The sequence below is a fragment of the Myotis myotis genome, unplaced genomic scaffold (assembly GCF_014108235.1).
Source record: "Myotis myotis isolate mMyoMyo1 unplaced genomic scaffold, mMyoMyo1.p scaffold_m19_p_11, whole genome shotgun sequence".
Lineage (NCBI taxonomy): Eukaryota > Metazoa > Chordata > Mammalia > Chiroptera > Vespertilionidae > Myotis > Myotis myotis.
The window spans coordinates 36127558-36140398 of record NW_023416315.1 but is presented as its reverse complement, the minus strand read 5'-3'; the positions used below and the strand labels follow the sequence as shown (position 1 = coordinate 36140398).

The window sequence follows — 12841 nt, the reverse complement described above, 5'->3', positions numbered from 1 at the left end:
GTTTTGTTTTGTTATAATGTTACCTGGAGAGCATTTTTCAAGGTGTGAACCAACTACATCAGGGTCATGCTAGTTTCTTGTACAAGGGCAGATTGTGGAGTCCGTCCCTCCGAACCTCCCGCATTGTGGTCTAAGGCAGGAAAGGGGCGGTGGGAAGGGGAGAGGCATCATGAACCTGAAAAGTTTGCGATTCCCTCCATGGCTCTGCAGGAGAGCTTTGGTCAGTTCCCATTTCTCAGAACAGTGGCTTTGAGAGACCATGAATAGAAGCAAGTAACATTTACATAAAACATTATGCTCCAGGCCCGCACCTGAAAGAGTCCTCTGACCATGTGGCCATATGGACATTGGTCCTGGTTATACAGGGATGGTGGTAGAAGTGTTTGGAAAAGCCAGTGGGTGAGTGATTCCACCAGGGACCCACCTGTAATTGTAGTGCACTACCCCCTTCTGTAGCTTCAACTTCAGGCACTTCTGGTGCCACAGAAAGAGCCATCAATCAAATGTGGACCGAGGGCTCCCTGCCCAGAGTTGAATGGGGTTCCTGAAGAACCACAAAGGCTCAGCTGACAGCTTCTGCCCTTGAGGCTTTCTCAGTCTGGGAGAGTTCCTAATCCTTTACCGGTTTATATAAACCCTGCTACTGAAGAAACAGTTTATGTAACTTAGTCGTGACTCTGAAGCGAACTTTCTTTCAGAGACTATGACATATTGCTGTTTTTTCATCTCCTTTGCCTCACTTTTTGCATCTTCAGGATTCGTGATAAGCTCGACCATGCTAGAAAAGTGAGGCATACAAGCAATTGTGAGGTGTCTCACAGAAGCATTTATTTGTTCCATGTGTTTGTGTACAAACAGAAGATATTTGGGGTGAAAGGGGTTTGGGAGGACATGTCAGGGTTTGAGTGGAATGTATATAGCAATCAGTCAGCCTTATCAGGTCATCATCTAAAATAAAATGAATTTATCCAGAGAAAGAGGACAGGTGCTATCTGGATCATAGCATGGGTAGTTCTTAATTATTTAATATGTGCAGCTTTACAGTAGTCTCTAATATACATAGTTTTAGATTTCTCTAATATTCATTATTTCAGCCTTTTTTTTTTCAGTTTTAAAGACAATGACGTTATTCAAAACTGATTGCTTAGAAACCACCTATCTATTTTCATTGGTAATATTTTTCAGCTCTTCCAAACAGTAGGTAGGCCAGATATGAAATCTTTTTGTAAAATTGGCAGTGAATACATCTGCAAAAAACGTTCTGTGTGAATGTGGGAGTAATTTAGACTGGATATTTATTTACAAGGGCTTATCTCGCTGTGTCTTCTCATTCCTTTGATAAGCAGTCTCTTTCAAGAGTTGGATTCCTCTTGAAATGTTTTAATTGTCCTTTTTTTCTCTCTCCTAACAATCTCTTTTACATAAAAAGCCCCTCCAAGGGAGCTGACAGAAGAAGAGAAACAGCAGATCCTTCATTCAGAGGAATTTCTCATCTTTTTTGATCGGACCATCCGGGTCATTGAAAGAGCGCTGGCCGAAGACTCGGACATCTTCTTTGACTATAGTGGTCGCGAGTTAGAGGAAAAAGATGGGTTAGTTTCTTGTGTGCATTTTTAAAAAATACAGTGATAAGTTATCTGTTGATTCTAAATTCATATGTGTGTCACCGTTGCAAATCCCAAATCTAACAAATCAGAGGAGGATGAAATTCCAGGGTTGATCTTGCTAAACAGCTTTGACTAAGGGCTTTGGTTATACCTCCTGGCTTAGAGTTTCCCTGTAATTATCATGTGCTTCCGCGAAATGCTTTTGAACTTGATATCTGGGGAACGGGCCAGGTGATAGAGGCTGGCAGAGTCATATGTACTTTGTCCTCTGACAAAACACCCTTATAAGCAGCAGCAGGAGATTTATGTTATATCCAGTAGATCTATTTTTTATGTCTAAGCAAACAGGAAACTGAAGGAAATAAACACAAGATAGACCTTAACTGATGTGGAAGACAGTGAATAGAAACTGGAAATGTTTTCTTCTTTAGACACCTTAAGATTCTGTGTCTATGCCTTTTTAGAAACACATATGCAGGGATATATTTACAGATAAAACAAATAAAAAAGTAATCAATAAAAGCAAGTGGCCCCAAATGACTTTCTCTGTGACTGCAACCTATACATTGTAAAAGGCAGTGGCTGCTAACCATCATCGTGGGGATAATAAAGAGGCACTTTATGAGCTTCCTAAGAAATAGAAATAGCTGGTTTTTAGTCACCAATTTCTTTATGCCAAGAACAATATGAGGAGGTGAGATCCCCTGCCTTTTTCATCAGACCTGAGTTTTTTACTATTTCTAAAATTCAAATACATTCTCAAAGGACAACCTATCATCATTGAAGACACTCAAAGGAATACAACAGAGGCTCCATACAGATTCAAAAGGGAGTTCTGAAATGTCCTAAACAGTTAAAGAGACAATAGTGTTTTGAATATACATGTTGTGAAATGTTTGTTTTCTTTTTAAAAGCCCACTCTGTGGCTCAGTTGGTTTTTCTAGGTGCTATTTCCTTCTGGGTGTCTGGCCCACTGTTATCCTGGCTTCCTGACAGTTACTTGGGTGCATATACCTCTTGCCTGAGTTGGCAAGGGTGGAGATGCAGAAGGGTTAACAGGAGGGAAAAAATATCAACTCAGAATAAGCCAACTGATTAGAGCCTAAGAAAATAATCTAAAACCAGGTCACCCAGTACAAGTGATGCAGGATGCAAGCCAACGGAATGAAGCAAATGAACAGGAAGAAAAAGGTGAGTGTGGAGAAATTTCTTGAACCAAAGCCCAAGAAATGTAGGCAGTTTTTTATGCACATCCAAAAGCTGCTGGCAGAGAATAAACATGACTCAGTTGAAACACTCAGTCGATGGAGCAAATGCACGACCAGGGAAGCGCTCTTGAGAGGAGGTTTGGTGGCCAGCTGAGTGTCAGCCAAGTAAACACTGGCCAAAGTGTAATTATTCCAGACCCCGATGCTGTTTTAGTCTATGTGTAGCATCTCATACGCGTGGTGCACCCCCCACCCCCCCTCTCCAGCATGTCTGTCTCATGGTAGAACTTACCACTTGCTATTGAGCAGGGAGGCAACCACTACAGCTAATCAGAAATTACTGGTAAAGAGAAACATGCACATCATCTCTGGTCTAAGGCCAGATAAAAGGGCACTGATCTCAAAGAATCGCCAAGTGTGTGTGCTCCCTTGACAACAGGGACATTTCTAGTAAACTCTGCTTTAGGATAGAACTTACTGAGAGGAGGAGACTCCTTTAGCACTCGTCAAGATGAGAACCTGAAACAAATTTGACATTTCATACCAGGCTTGGGACATGTGGAAACCTTTTCTGGGCCAGGTTAGAGAGAGTTTTTCATAAAGGAGACCCTTGATAGTTAATTTGCGAACAGAGTTTGTTATATAATTGGATGCTTTGGCTTCAGGGAGTATTGTGTACCATGCTTTTCCATTTCATTCTTTCAGCATTAGCAGAAGAGACAAAGCCCCATTCTGAAGCATCATATTTATCTTTGATATTTAAACCCTCCTAGGGATGTCCAGGCTGGAGCCAACCTTTCTTTCAATCGTCAGTTCTATGATGAGCATTGGTCCAAGCACCGAGTAGTCACCTGTATGGACTGGTCTCTCCAGGTAAGAATTATTGCTGGGATAGGACAAACTGGGCTTGTGTTCTCATGGCATTTGTGTGTGTGTGTGTGTGAGAGAGAGAGAGAGAGAGAGAGAGAGAGAGAGAGAGAGAGACGAATTTGCTTCACTACTTTTGGATATGCTCTTTAACCTACAATTTTTTCTCTGCCTGTTGGGTGTCTTTCTTATTTTCCTGAGGTTTCAGTTTCAGTTTTGCTCTCTGTTATCCTTATATATTGAGTACTTACTATGTGCCAGGTACCCGACAGGGGCCCGGCCATTCTGCCTGTGAAGCTGCTCTCATTAAGATTGCCAGTGGTTTTCTATTTGTCAAATCCTGGGGCTATTGTTAAGCCTTCTTTGGCCCTGACATTCCAGTGTTGTTGGCTTTCCCATTCTTCTAAAAACAATATCCTTCCACAGCGTTCCACACACTATTCCCCTCTAGTTCTCAGTCTTTTCTAAGGTGTCTTTTTCTCCTCCCCCTTTGTGGTCCTCATGGCCATGCCCTCACTCTTCTTCCTGACAGGGCCTCTGTGGGAGATTTCTTCCACTGCTATGGATTCAACCACCACGGGGGCAGCCTGCTTATATCTCCCACCTACTGTCTCTCCTCAATTCCACTTTACACCCCAGACAGATGCACTCAGGGGCCCCACAGAATCTCAAACATGCCATTAAGTCATTATTTCCACATATTATAAATCTTTTTTTGCCACTACATTCTCTCTATGTGAAAGCCATAGCCAAGGGCCAAAGCAGAACTTTCATCATTAACATTAGCAACTTCTCCTTTATCTTCCATACCCCATCAGTCACCAAAACTGTCTATTTCTCTATTCATATATCCCTCACCTTACAACTGTAGTATTGCTAACCTTCTATATCTATGCTTGTCCACCTATCTTTTGAACATCAAGTCAAATATAGTTTGAACAATGCAGGGATTAGGGATACCACCCCCCTCCCCTGCCACACACTCACATACAGTAAAAAATCTGTATATAAATTCCCAATTGTCCCCTGATATCTGTGGGTGATTGGTTTCAGGACCAACTCTCCCCTTCCCTCCACAGGTACCAAAATCTATGGATGCTCAAGTCGCTTCTATAAAACAGTGTAGAACAATGTTAGCCCTCCACATCCATGGATTCCCAACCATGGATTCAAAAGCCAGGGATACAGAGGGCCAAATACATATTTATTGAAAAATTCAGCATATAAGTGGACTCATGTAGTTCAAACCATGTTGTTCAAGATTCAACTGTAATCTTTCTAAAGTTCAAATCTGATCACTCTACCCCCTAGATTAAAAATCCCTATTATCAATAAGAAAAAAGTCTAAACTTGTTGGTGTGGCATTCAGAGTGGAAGCAGGCAAATTAACCAAAAGCCAGTTTGCTGAATGGCCAACTCAACTAGCTGACAGTTTATCCAGTGCAGAGTAGTGAAGTTATGTGGCACAGCCTGGTTGTGGTCCAGGCAGAATTTGAACCCAGATGGTCTGAGCCCTGAGCCCATGTTTTCGATGACCATGCTGTGCTTTCTACTGCAACGACAATGACATCATAGCAGTGAGGAGAAAAGGAATGCTGAGTCCTGGCCATTTATGTCCAGCACCGTTTCTGCTTTCTTGTAGTCTGTGCTTTTATTAAGAAGAATAATCATGGCTAGCTTTTAGTTTGTGTTTCTTACATGCTAAGCACTGTGCCAGCTGCTTGGATGGCATTATCCTATTTCACCCTCATAACATCGCATAAGGTGGCCACTGTTACTCTTTCCATTTTATAGCTGAGGACATCGAAGCTCAGAGAAACTAAGTCACTCAGCTAGGATGTGGTAGAGCAGGGATTTGAACCCAAGCCTTTCAGTACGTTAGGGCATATGCTCTTCACCACTGCCTCCCACAAATGGCAATAAATCTGGCACCAAGAGAGGGTGTAAGTGCTAAATGACATGGGGCAGGTAGCAAGTGCTTTCAGAGTGCAGTGGAGTTTGGTATCTGTTTCTGGTCAGACAGGGCGTCTCAGAAGACTGGGATTCAGACAAATGGAGGGGAGAAGAGGGTGTTCTAGGCAGAGCAGTTAAACAGATGGTGTGAAGAGCCCCATTTAATCATGCTGGAGAACTGAAGGGGAGAGTAATCCCCCACAACCGGACTGTCATCAGCCACCGAGTGGGTGAGTGTTCTCTCCTCTTGAGTCTCCTTTTACATCCAAACAGCAGAGCAGGCATGTCATGGAGCAGAGACTAATACCAGCAGGGATTGCCCGGCACATCCCGCTGCTGTGTGGGTGGTCTGTGAGTGCACTCGGGTGTGTGCACAGAAATCAGATCCAAGCCTAAGGAAACACTTAGCTCGGCTTGTTCACTTGTTCAGAGTCTGGAAATTACACAGGAACCTTATCTGACACATTCCTCAAAGGCAACATGTACTTGTCCCTGGGTCGGCTGACAGTGCTCCCAGAGGAGTGGCAGGGCCAGCTCCTCCTGCTCATGGATGGATTTGCTTCCATGGAGGATTCTGTGTGATGCTTTTTGCTTCAGGAAGTGAACCTGTAAAGGGCAGAAATGCTACCGTGGAGAGACCACGTTTATTTTTCCTCATTTTTGTGTAAGCTGTTCACCTACACTATGAGAAAGAGGTTTGCAATTTTGAAAAATGTACTTTATATGGAGCATGAGAAAAAGGTTTAGAACCCTCAGCTCCTACATAACACTTCTGTGGGGTTCAAAGGACCACGTTTATATGCGTATGGGATGAAGAGACTTCCTGCATGTATCTAGATACAACCCAGTGACATTAACAATGAAGGGCAGAAGCACACCCTTACGCTCTAGTAGGATGATTACCTGAGTGGAACAGAATGGAAAAAGGGGAGAAAAAAGAAAACACTACAGTAAGTCCTCACTTAACATCATAAGTAGGTTCTGTGACTTTAAACAAAATGACATATAATTAAACCATTTCACCATGGGATAATTGATATAAACAAGAGTTCAATTCCTAAGGCATCTCATCAATGTTATAACAGCAAAACAATGTTATTCGAGGATCTACTGTATGAGATTTCTGTATAGCTTTGTTTTGATCTCCCAAGATTCTTAAACAAGAACATTTTAAGTTTGCAATATTTTCAAAATATCCACACATAATTTCCTGGAATAAATTTGAGCAGTTGGAGAATTACATCAACTTTGTCATTCATTGAATATTGTGTAGTAGAGAGGGTCAATAATACTATACACATAGCATGTGACAGACTGGTACAAAACCAGACTCATGGTCTTACTCCCACTATATTGTGTTCCTCTCACATGTAAATTGCATTCACCAATCTTTCAGTCATGATTATACAAACTTGAGTACTTTTGGACAGATTTTTTAGTTGCCAAATCAAATTAAATTTACAATAGCAAGAAAACTCCCACTGACACCAATTCAAATCTGCTAACATATGGATTTGACATCTACTTTATGCCGTGCCCTCTACTTCTTGCTTGTTTTGGAAATAGCATCCTAACTGATCATCCTACCTCAAGTTTCTACTTTGTTGAGTCATTATAAGTATTCTTTCAAGATTAACACTTGTAACGATTACTTATATGCTCTCAATATTACGTTGGGCATGTTGCCTGACTTCTCTTGGCTTAAGATTCCTCATTCATAAAATGATGGTAATAATACTTAGCTTGCATGCTTATTGTGACTATTGAATGAGTTAATGTATTTAAAGAACTTACAATTTTTAAAAATGTCTAGTACATAAAAAGTACTCAATAAGTGTGATAGTGGGGAAAGTATTAGCACAAGTATAAATAGTTGCAACATATGACTCCTACCACCCCAGAGTAAAGTCTAAAATCATTAGCCTATACTCAGTAACTTCTATGAGGATGCCCTGAGATATTTCCAACATTTCCTGTTTCTTACCTCTTCATACATCTTAGCTCACTGCCAAATGCTACCTTCTGAGGTCTCCTGAACCTATTCTTCTTCACTTTCGGCTAGCTTAAGCAAAAGGGGGAATTTATTGGAGAGCCACTCAGGTGCTTAGGGGATCCGTGGAAAAGATAAACAACTGGGACTCAGGAATAGTAGAAATCTGGGCAGCTTGGGGGACCTCACCAATAAAATGCTATCATAACCTAACTCACTTGCCAGCCCACAGGTTTTGTGTCTCTGTTCAAAATTTACAATGACCAGCTAGGAAAATGTGATTGGCCCAGTTGGATGTCAGCCCTGCAATGAATGGATTGTCCCTGGGAAGTTAGACAGCTATTTACTGAGGTAATCTCCAGATATGGGAGCATCACTGAGCCAGCTGACACCCAATAGAATAGCCTGCACCCATATTGGTACCCTTGTCCATACTGTTCTCTCCCTTTTCTCCTGATAACCTACCCATTTGACAAAGCCCAACGCTCATTTCTTTTTAGAAATCCTTTTCAATTTTTCTCCCTGCAGCACCCCAACTAAAATGGTTATTTTGTCCTCTGTACTTGCTTATGCCCCTATCTTAGCACATATCATGTTCTGCTTTTATGTTTGTACTAGAGGCCCAGTGCATGAAATTCTTGCACGGGTAGGGTCCCTAGGCCTGGCCAGTGATCAGGGCCAATCATGGCCTTCCGGGTGCCAGCTGGGGCCTTCCTTCGTTCTATTCCCTTCCCTCCCCCCCTCCCCCGGGGTGGTCAGTGCACATCATAGTGAGTGATCAGTCTGGTAGAGCTCCACGGGGACAATTTGCATATTAGGCTTTTATATAGAGAGATTATAGTTACACGTGCATGTGTCTCACTTCCCTCTACTTAGCGGAGAGTTCCTGTAGAGCAAAGCCTGTTGTTGTTACATTCTTCTCCCACATTTTAGCTGGCACAGTGCCTTACAAATGCATAGGAGGCACTTGACGCAGGCTACAGTGGACTAGAAGCCAAGCAGACTTTAAATTGGGTTCTCAGGTCTTCACTTATTAGCAGCATAACTGGGAACAAGTTACTCAACCAGGGACTCTTAGCTTCTCCATCTGTAGAAATAGGAAAACCATTGCTAGTTTAGATTGCAAGGACCAAATGAGTTAATCACCCAGTTCTGTCTGGAACATAATGGGCACTTTATGTTGGTTCCCTTCTCTTTAATAAAAGTCAGACTTTATTTCTCTCTAAGAGCAAACAGCTTGAGAGCAGATCTGGTCATTTCCAGGTAACAATTCTCCTAGGTTAAATATTAGATAATCCAGCCTCATGAATAATCATAAACTTCATACTTGTTCACATTCTCTTTAAACTCATACTTTTAACCTTTAAGGTTAAATCATTGTTCAGAAATTTACTTTTTATTAGAGAATAACAAATTTGACTAATCATGTTCAAAGAAGTAACAGAAAAAGGCATGCTAAAGGAGATTTTTGAACTCATAAAATTTCACGTGCAATAAGAGTTAAAGTAATATCTTTAGGACTTATGATCCCAATTATAGAAATTACACCAAAGACATTTCACTGGTATTTTACTAAAGCTCTCCCTGTTTTCTAAAGGAGTTTTAAACCCAAATAATTTAGAGTATTTTTAATGGAAAAAAGAAAAGCTACAAGTGGGAGCCGACGATGAAACCCAGATGTGAAGCTGTGGTATATAATTCAAGACACATCTGGCTGCTCATTGACCATTCTGATAGTGGTGGTGTTGATGTTTATAGAGTTGCCTTTTTACATGCGACATAGTTAAACTTCAGCTGGACAGTCTGGAGACTTCTGTGTTTATCTAGATGTTAGTGTCTTTGAATGGGCCTTTGATTTAGCCCCTGAGGAGTATTTTCTGATAAAGAGTGATTACGTCCAGTGATGGCCGCATACATGTATTATAGGCTTGTACTTCTTCTGCATCAACCAGCAAGTTGCCCTGTGTAGTTTTCTTAAGTTGAGGGAGTTTAAAGAATGAATAAAGCCACGGAAAAGACTTAGGTTTAATTATTATAGATAGAAAAACGTTGATGTTCAAATTTATGATAATCTATTTTTAAATATATACACAGCATAGTGAAATATAGGGGGGAAATTAAATGATCTTTGAGCAAAGGGTGATAGGATCTGTTATAATCCTAATATAATTGCATATGTAATGATACAATTTTTAATGTGGCTGCCTTATGGAAACCCCAGGTAGGAGTGGCCTTTTCATGAAATGTTGTATCTCCCATGAGATCCACTCCTCAGTTTGTTTATTAACACACAGCACAGAGATATCATAGTGTGAGTAGGTATTTCTATTCACTGTGGAGTCCTGATGGTTTTACTGGTTGTGTTTCCTGCACTTATGCGTTTAATTGTTGGAATTATTTTATAACAAGGGATTAAATATAAAGTCCACTGAGCACAGTTACTAAAATTTTTAAAAAGCATCTGTAATTCAGTAGGTTTTGGCACAAGTTTAGCATGCGGTGAGAGTTACTAGGCCCTAGACTCAGAGGTCAATAAAAACTAGTCTCTACATTCAGAGTGCTTCAAACCTTGTAAGAAACAGAAGTGGAGGAAAACCATGATACAATTTGACAAGTGCATTAATGGGAGAGGACACACACATAATGTTCAAGGAGAAAATGAGAGGTAAGGGGAGGTGGTACATGGTTAGTTGGGATTGTCTGGAGGACTAGATGCCTGCATTGAATCTTAAACAATGAGTTAATGATGTCTACCACACAGAAGAGGCATTCCAATGAGAACAGCAGACTCATAGGTACAGAGGCCATACCTGTGACCCTCAGAACTAGCACAGTGAGGCTGGGTCATGGAATGTGGGAGGGCAAAAGGAGGGAGAATTGTAAGAGATTAAGCAGAGGAGTTAGAAAATGACAGAAGGATCCTATATGACCTGCATTTTATCTTCAAAGTAATAATGAGCCATTAAAGTATTTTAAACAGAGGAGTGCCTTAGCAGATGTCTGTTGTAAAGTCATGTTGACAAAGTAGGTGAGGGTGGGGCCTGGAGAGCCTGGAGTCAGGGAGCCATTTAGGAAGCTGTTGCCTTCATTCAGATAAGAAGTTAGTTTAGGAGGCTCTCACCTTAAGGATGGGAAGAAAACATGCATTGGAAAGGTATTGAGGAAGTAGTGAAATAGTACATGGGGTTGAGAAAGAGGAAGCAATAAAAATGAATATGGAGTGCCCAGGCTGGACAACGAGGCACCAAAAGAGGGAACATTGAAAGAGCAGTAGGTTTTATGGAAGGCAACGAGCTCATTTGTCTATGGTTACATCTGATGTGTCTGTGGGCGGCCCTGAGAAATCCCCAGTCGGCAGTCAGATATAAGGATCTGCAGCTAGGAGAGAAATCAAGCCTAAAGGTATAGATTTGAACACTGTCAGCATATTAATGCTTGTTATAACCATTGGAGTAGATGAGGTCGCCCAGAGAAAATGTGTATACAGAGACAAAGGAAAAATAGGCCATAAAACAGCTTCCTTGGAACATAGATAGCAGATGGAGAACCTGTAGGAACTAAGAAGAGTGGGCAGGAAGAAAATCAGGAGAGAAATATGTAATGGAATCCAACACAGGAGAAAGGAGGGATTAGCCCACATGCCAGCTAATACAGAAAGATCCAGCAATGTGTGCAGTTTGGTAATTATTGGCGACTATGACAAGCTCATGTGGAATGATGGCGGCAGAAACCAGATTGCAATAGGTTGAGGCATGAAGTTGGTATTAAGTATGCCACAGCTTAAAAAGCAAGTGGCATTTAAAGTATGTAGTATAGCATGTGTCTGTAGAAATTAAGAAAGTTTTCTTTGTGTTGTCATCTTGGCCTAATTCATTCGTGTGACCTCTCCCACTCAGTACCCCGAGCTGATGGTCGCTTCCTACAACAACAATGAAGATGCTCCCCATGAACCAGATGGAGTGGCCTTGGTTTGGAACATGAAGTTCAAGAAAACCACACCAGAGTACGTCTTCCACTGTCAGGTAGGAGTCAGCACAGTAAAAATAACTTACATCTCCTACCAGACCAAATATAGTTCCTGCTGCCTTGCATCCGTCTTATGTGGAGAGGAAGAACTGAGTTTAAAAATAGAATTGTTGACAGTTTTGGAAAATTTCCCCACAGTAACCTAATGTTTGGGGAAAGTGGCAACCCTCTCCAAACAGTTAGGAAGCCTGGTTGGGGACTGTGTGTCATTTTCTTTCTATTTAAAACCGCCCCCATAGAGATGAGTTTATAAAGACCTCACACTTATGAAGAAATCCTGGTGTACCACTTCCTCTGCTCAGCAGCAGCATATGCTTGCCCACCCACGTGGACATCCGCAGAGCACTACCATTTCAAGCTCCCTTCTCTCTCCGAAATGCAGTTCAATGGGATTTTGCCAATTTTAAGTTGAGGGGCGCCATCTTGCTTGCAAGATAATAATATTTTTGTAGCCGGTTTAAGGGAATACCCATCATGAATCTTTCCTGACTTGTTGAGAAATATAGATGCTGTTTCCAGTTTGCAAGTGCAGAGATCATTTCAAATAGTTTTGGGTAGTTTATTCCTTATGTCTGCTGATACATTTGTCTTCTCATCCATTCAACATAATACAGGCTGAAATTACGCTACACTTGTGAACACTAAGCTTGGCTCCGTTGCCATGACTCTGCTTAAATAATAGGCCTCAGTAGTGGCCCATGCACCAACCCCTTTATTAATGCTCATATCCTGTGATTATGCACAGGAAAATGCAAAACAAACCTTCCAGCTCAAAGTTTCAGTTCCTCAAATATTACAATTCAGATGTACTGAGTGACAGTTTAATCTAAATACAAATTCATTAATTGAAAGGGCGGGTAAACCTGTTGATGTTTGGAAGTTTAGTGCCAATTTCTATCTAAGAGCTGAGTATCTTTTTGAACTGAAATATGTTTAGACTTTAGAATATTATCAGATATGATTTGGGGAATGGGAGCTGCTGGAATGAAAGGCCCAGCCCAACCTGATTGAGTAGCCTCTGACCCAGGCCATGTTTTTCTAATTTGCTATCTTAAAACAACAAGAATTCTAGGTCTGCATAGTAAATAGCCTTTTTTCCCCTTGAACCTTTGAAATAAGAACAGTTTTTCCTTTCTTTGTTGTTTTTTTTTTATATAAGATTATCAAATTTGTCAGTGTGATATGCTCTT

At 41.1% G+C, this 12841-nt stretch overlaps 1 protein-coding gene across 5 annotated transcripts in view; it reads left to right on the top strand.

The window, feature by feature from the left end:
- DYNC1I1 (dynein cytoplasmic 1 intermediate chain 1) overlaps positions 1-12841 on the top strand; it is a 277989-nt gene that overhangs the window by 160286 nt on the left and 104862 nt on the right. For all 5 annotated transcript variants that reach the window (XM_036328105.1, XM_036328108.1, XM_036328106.1 and 2 more), the window contains 3 exons: positions 1430-1592; positions 3589-3688; positions 11522-11647. In XM_036328105.1, coding sequence (XP_036183998.1) covers positions 1430-1592; positions 3589-3688; positions 11522-11647 — 389 coding nt within the window. The remainder of the gene's footprint in view (positions 1-1429; positions 1593-3588; positions 3689-11521; positions 11648-12841) is intronic.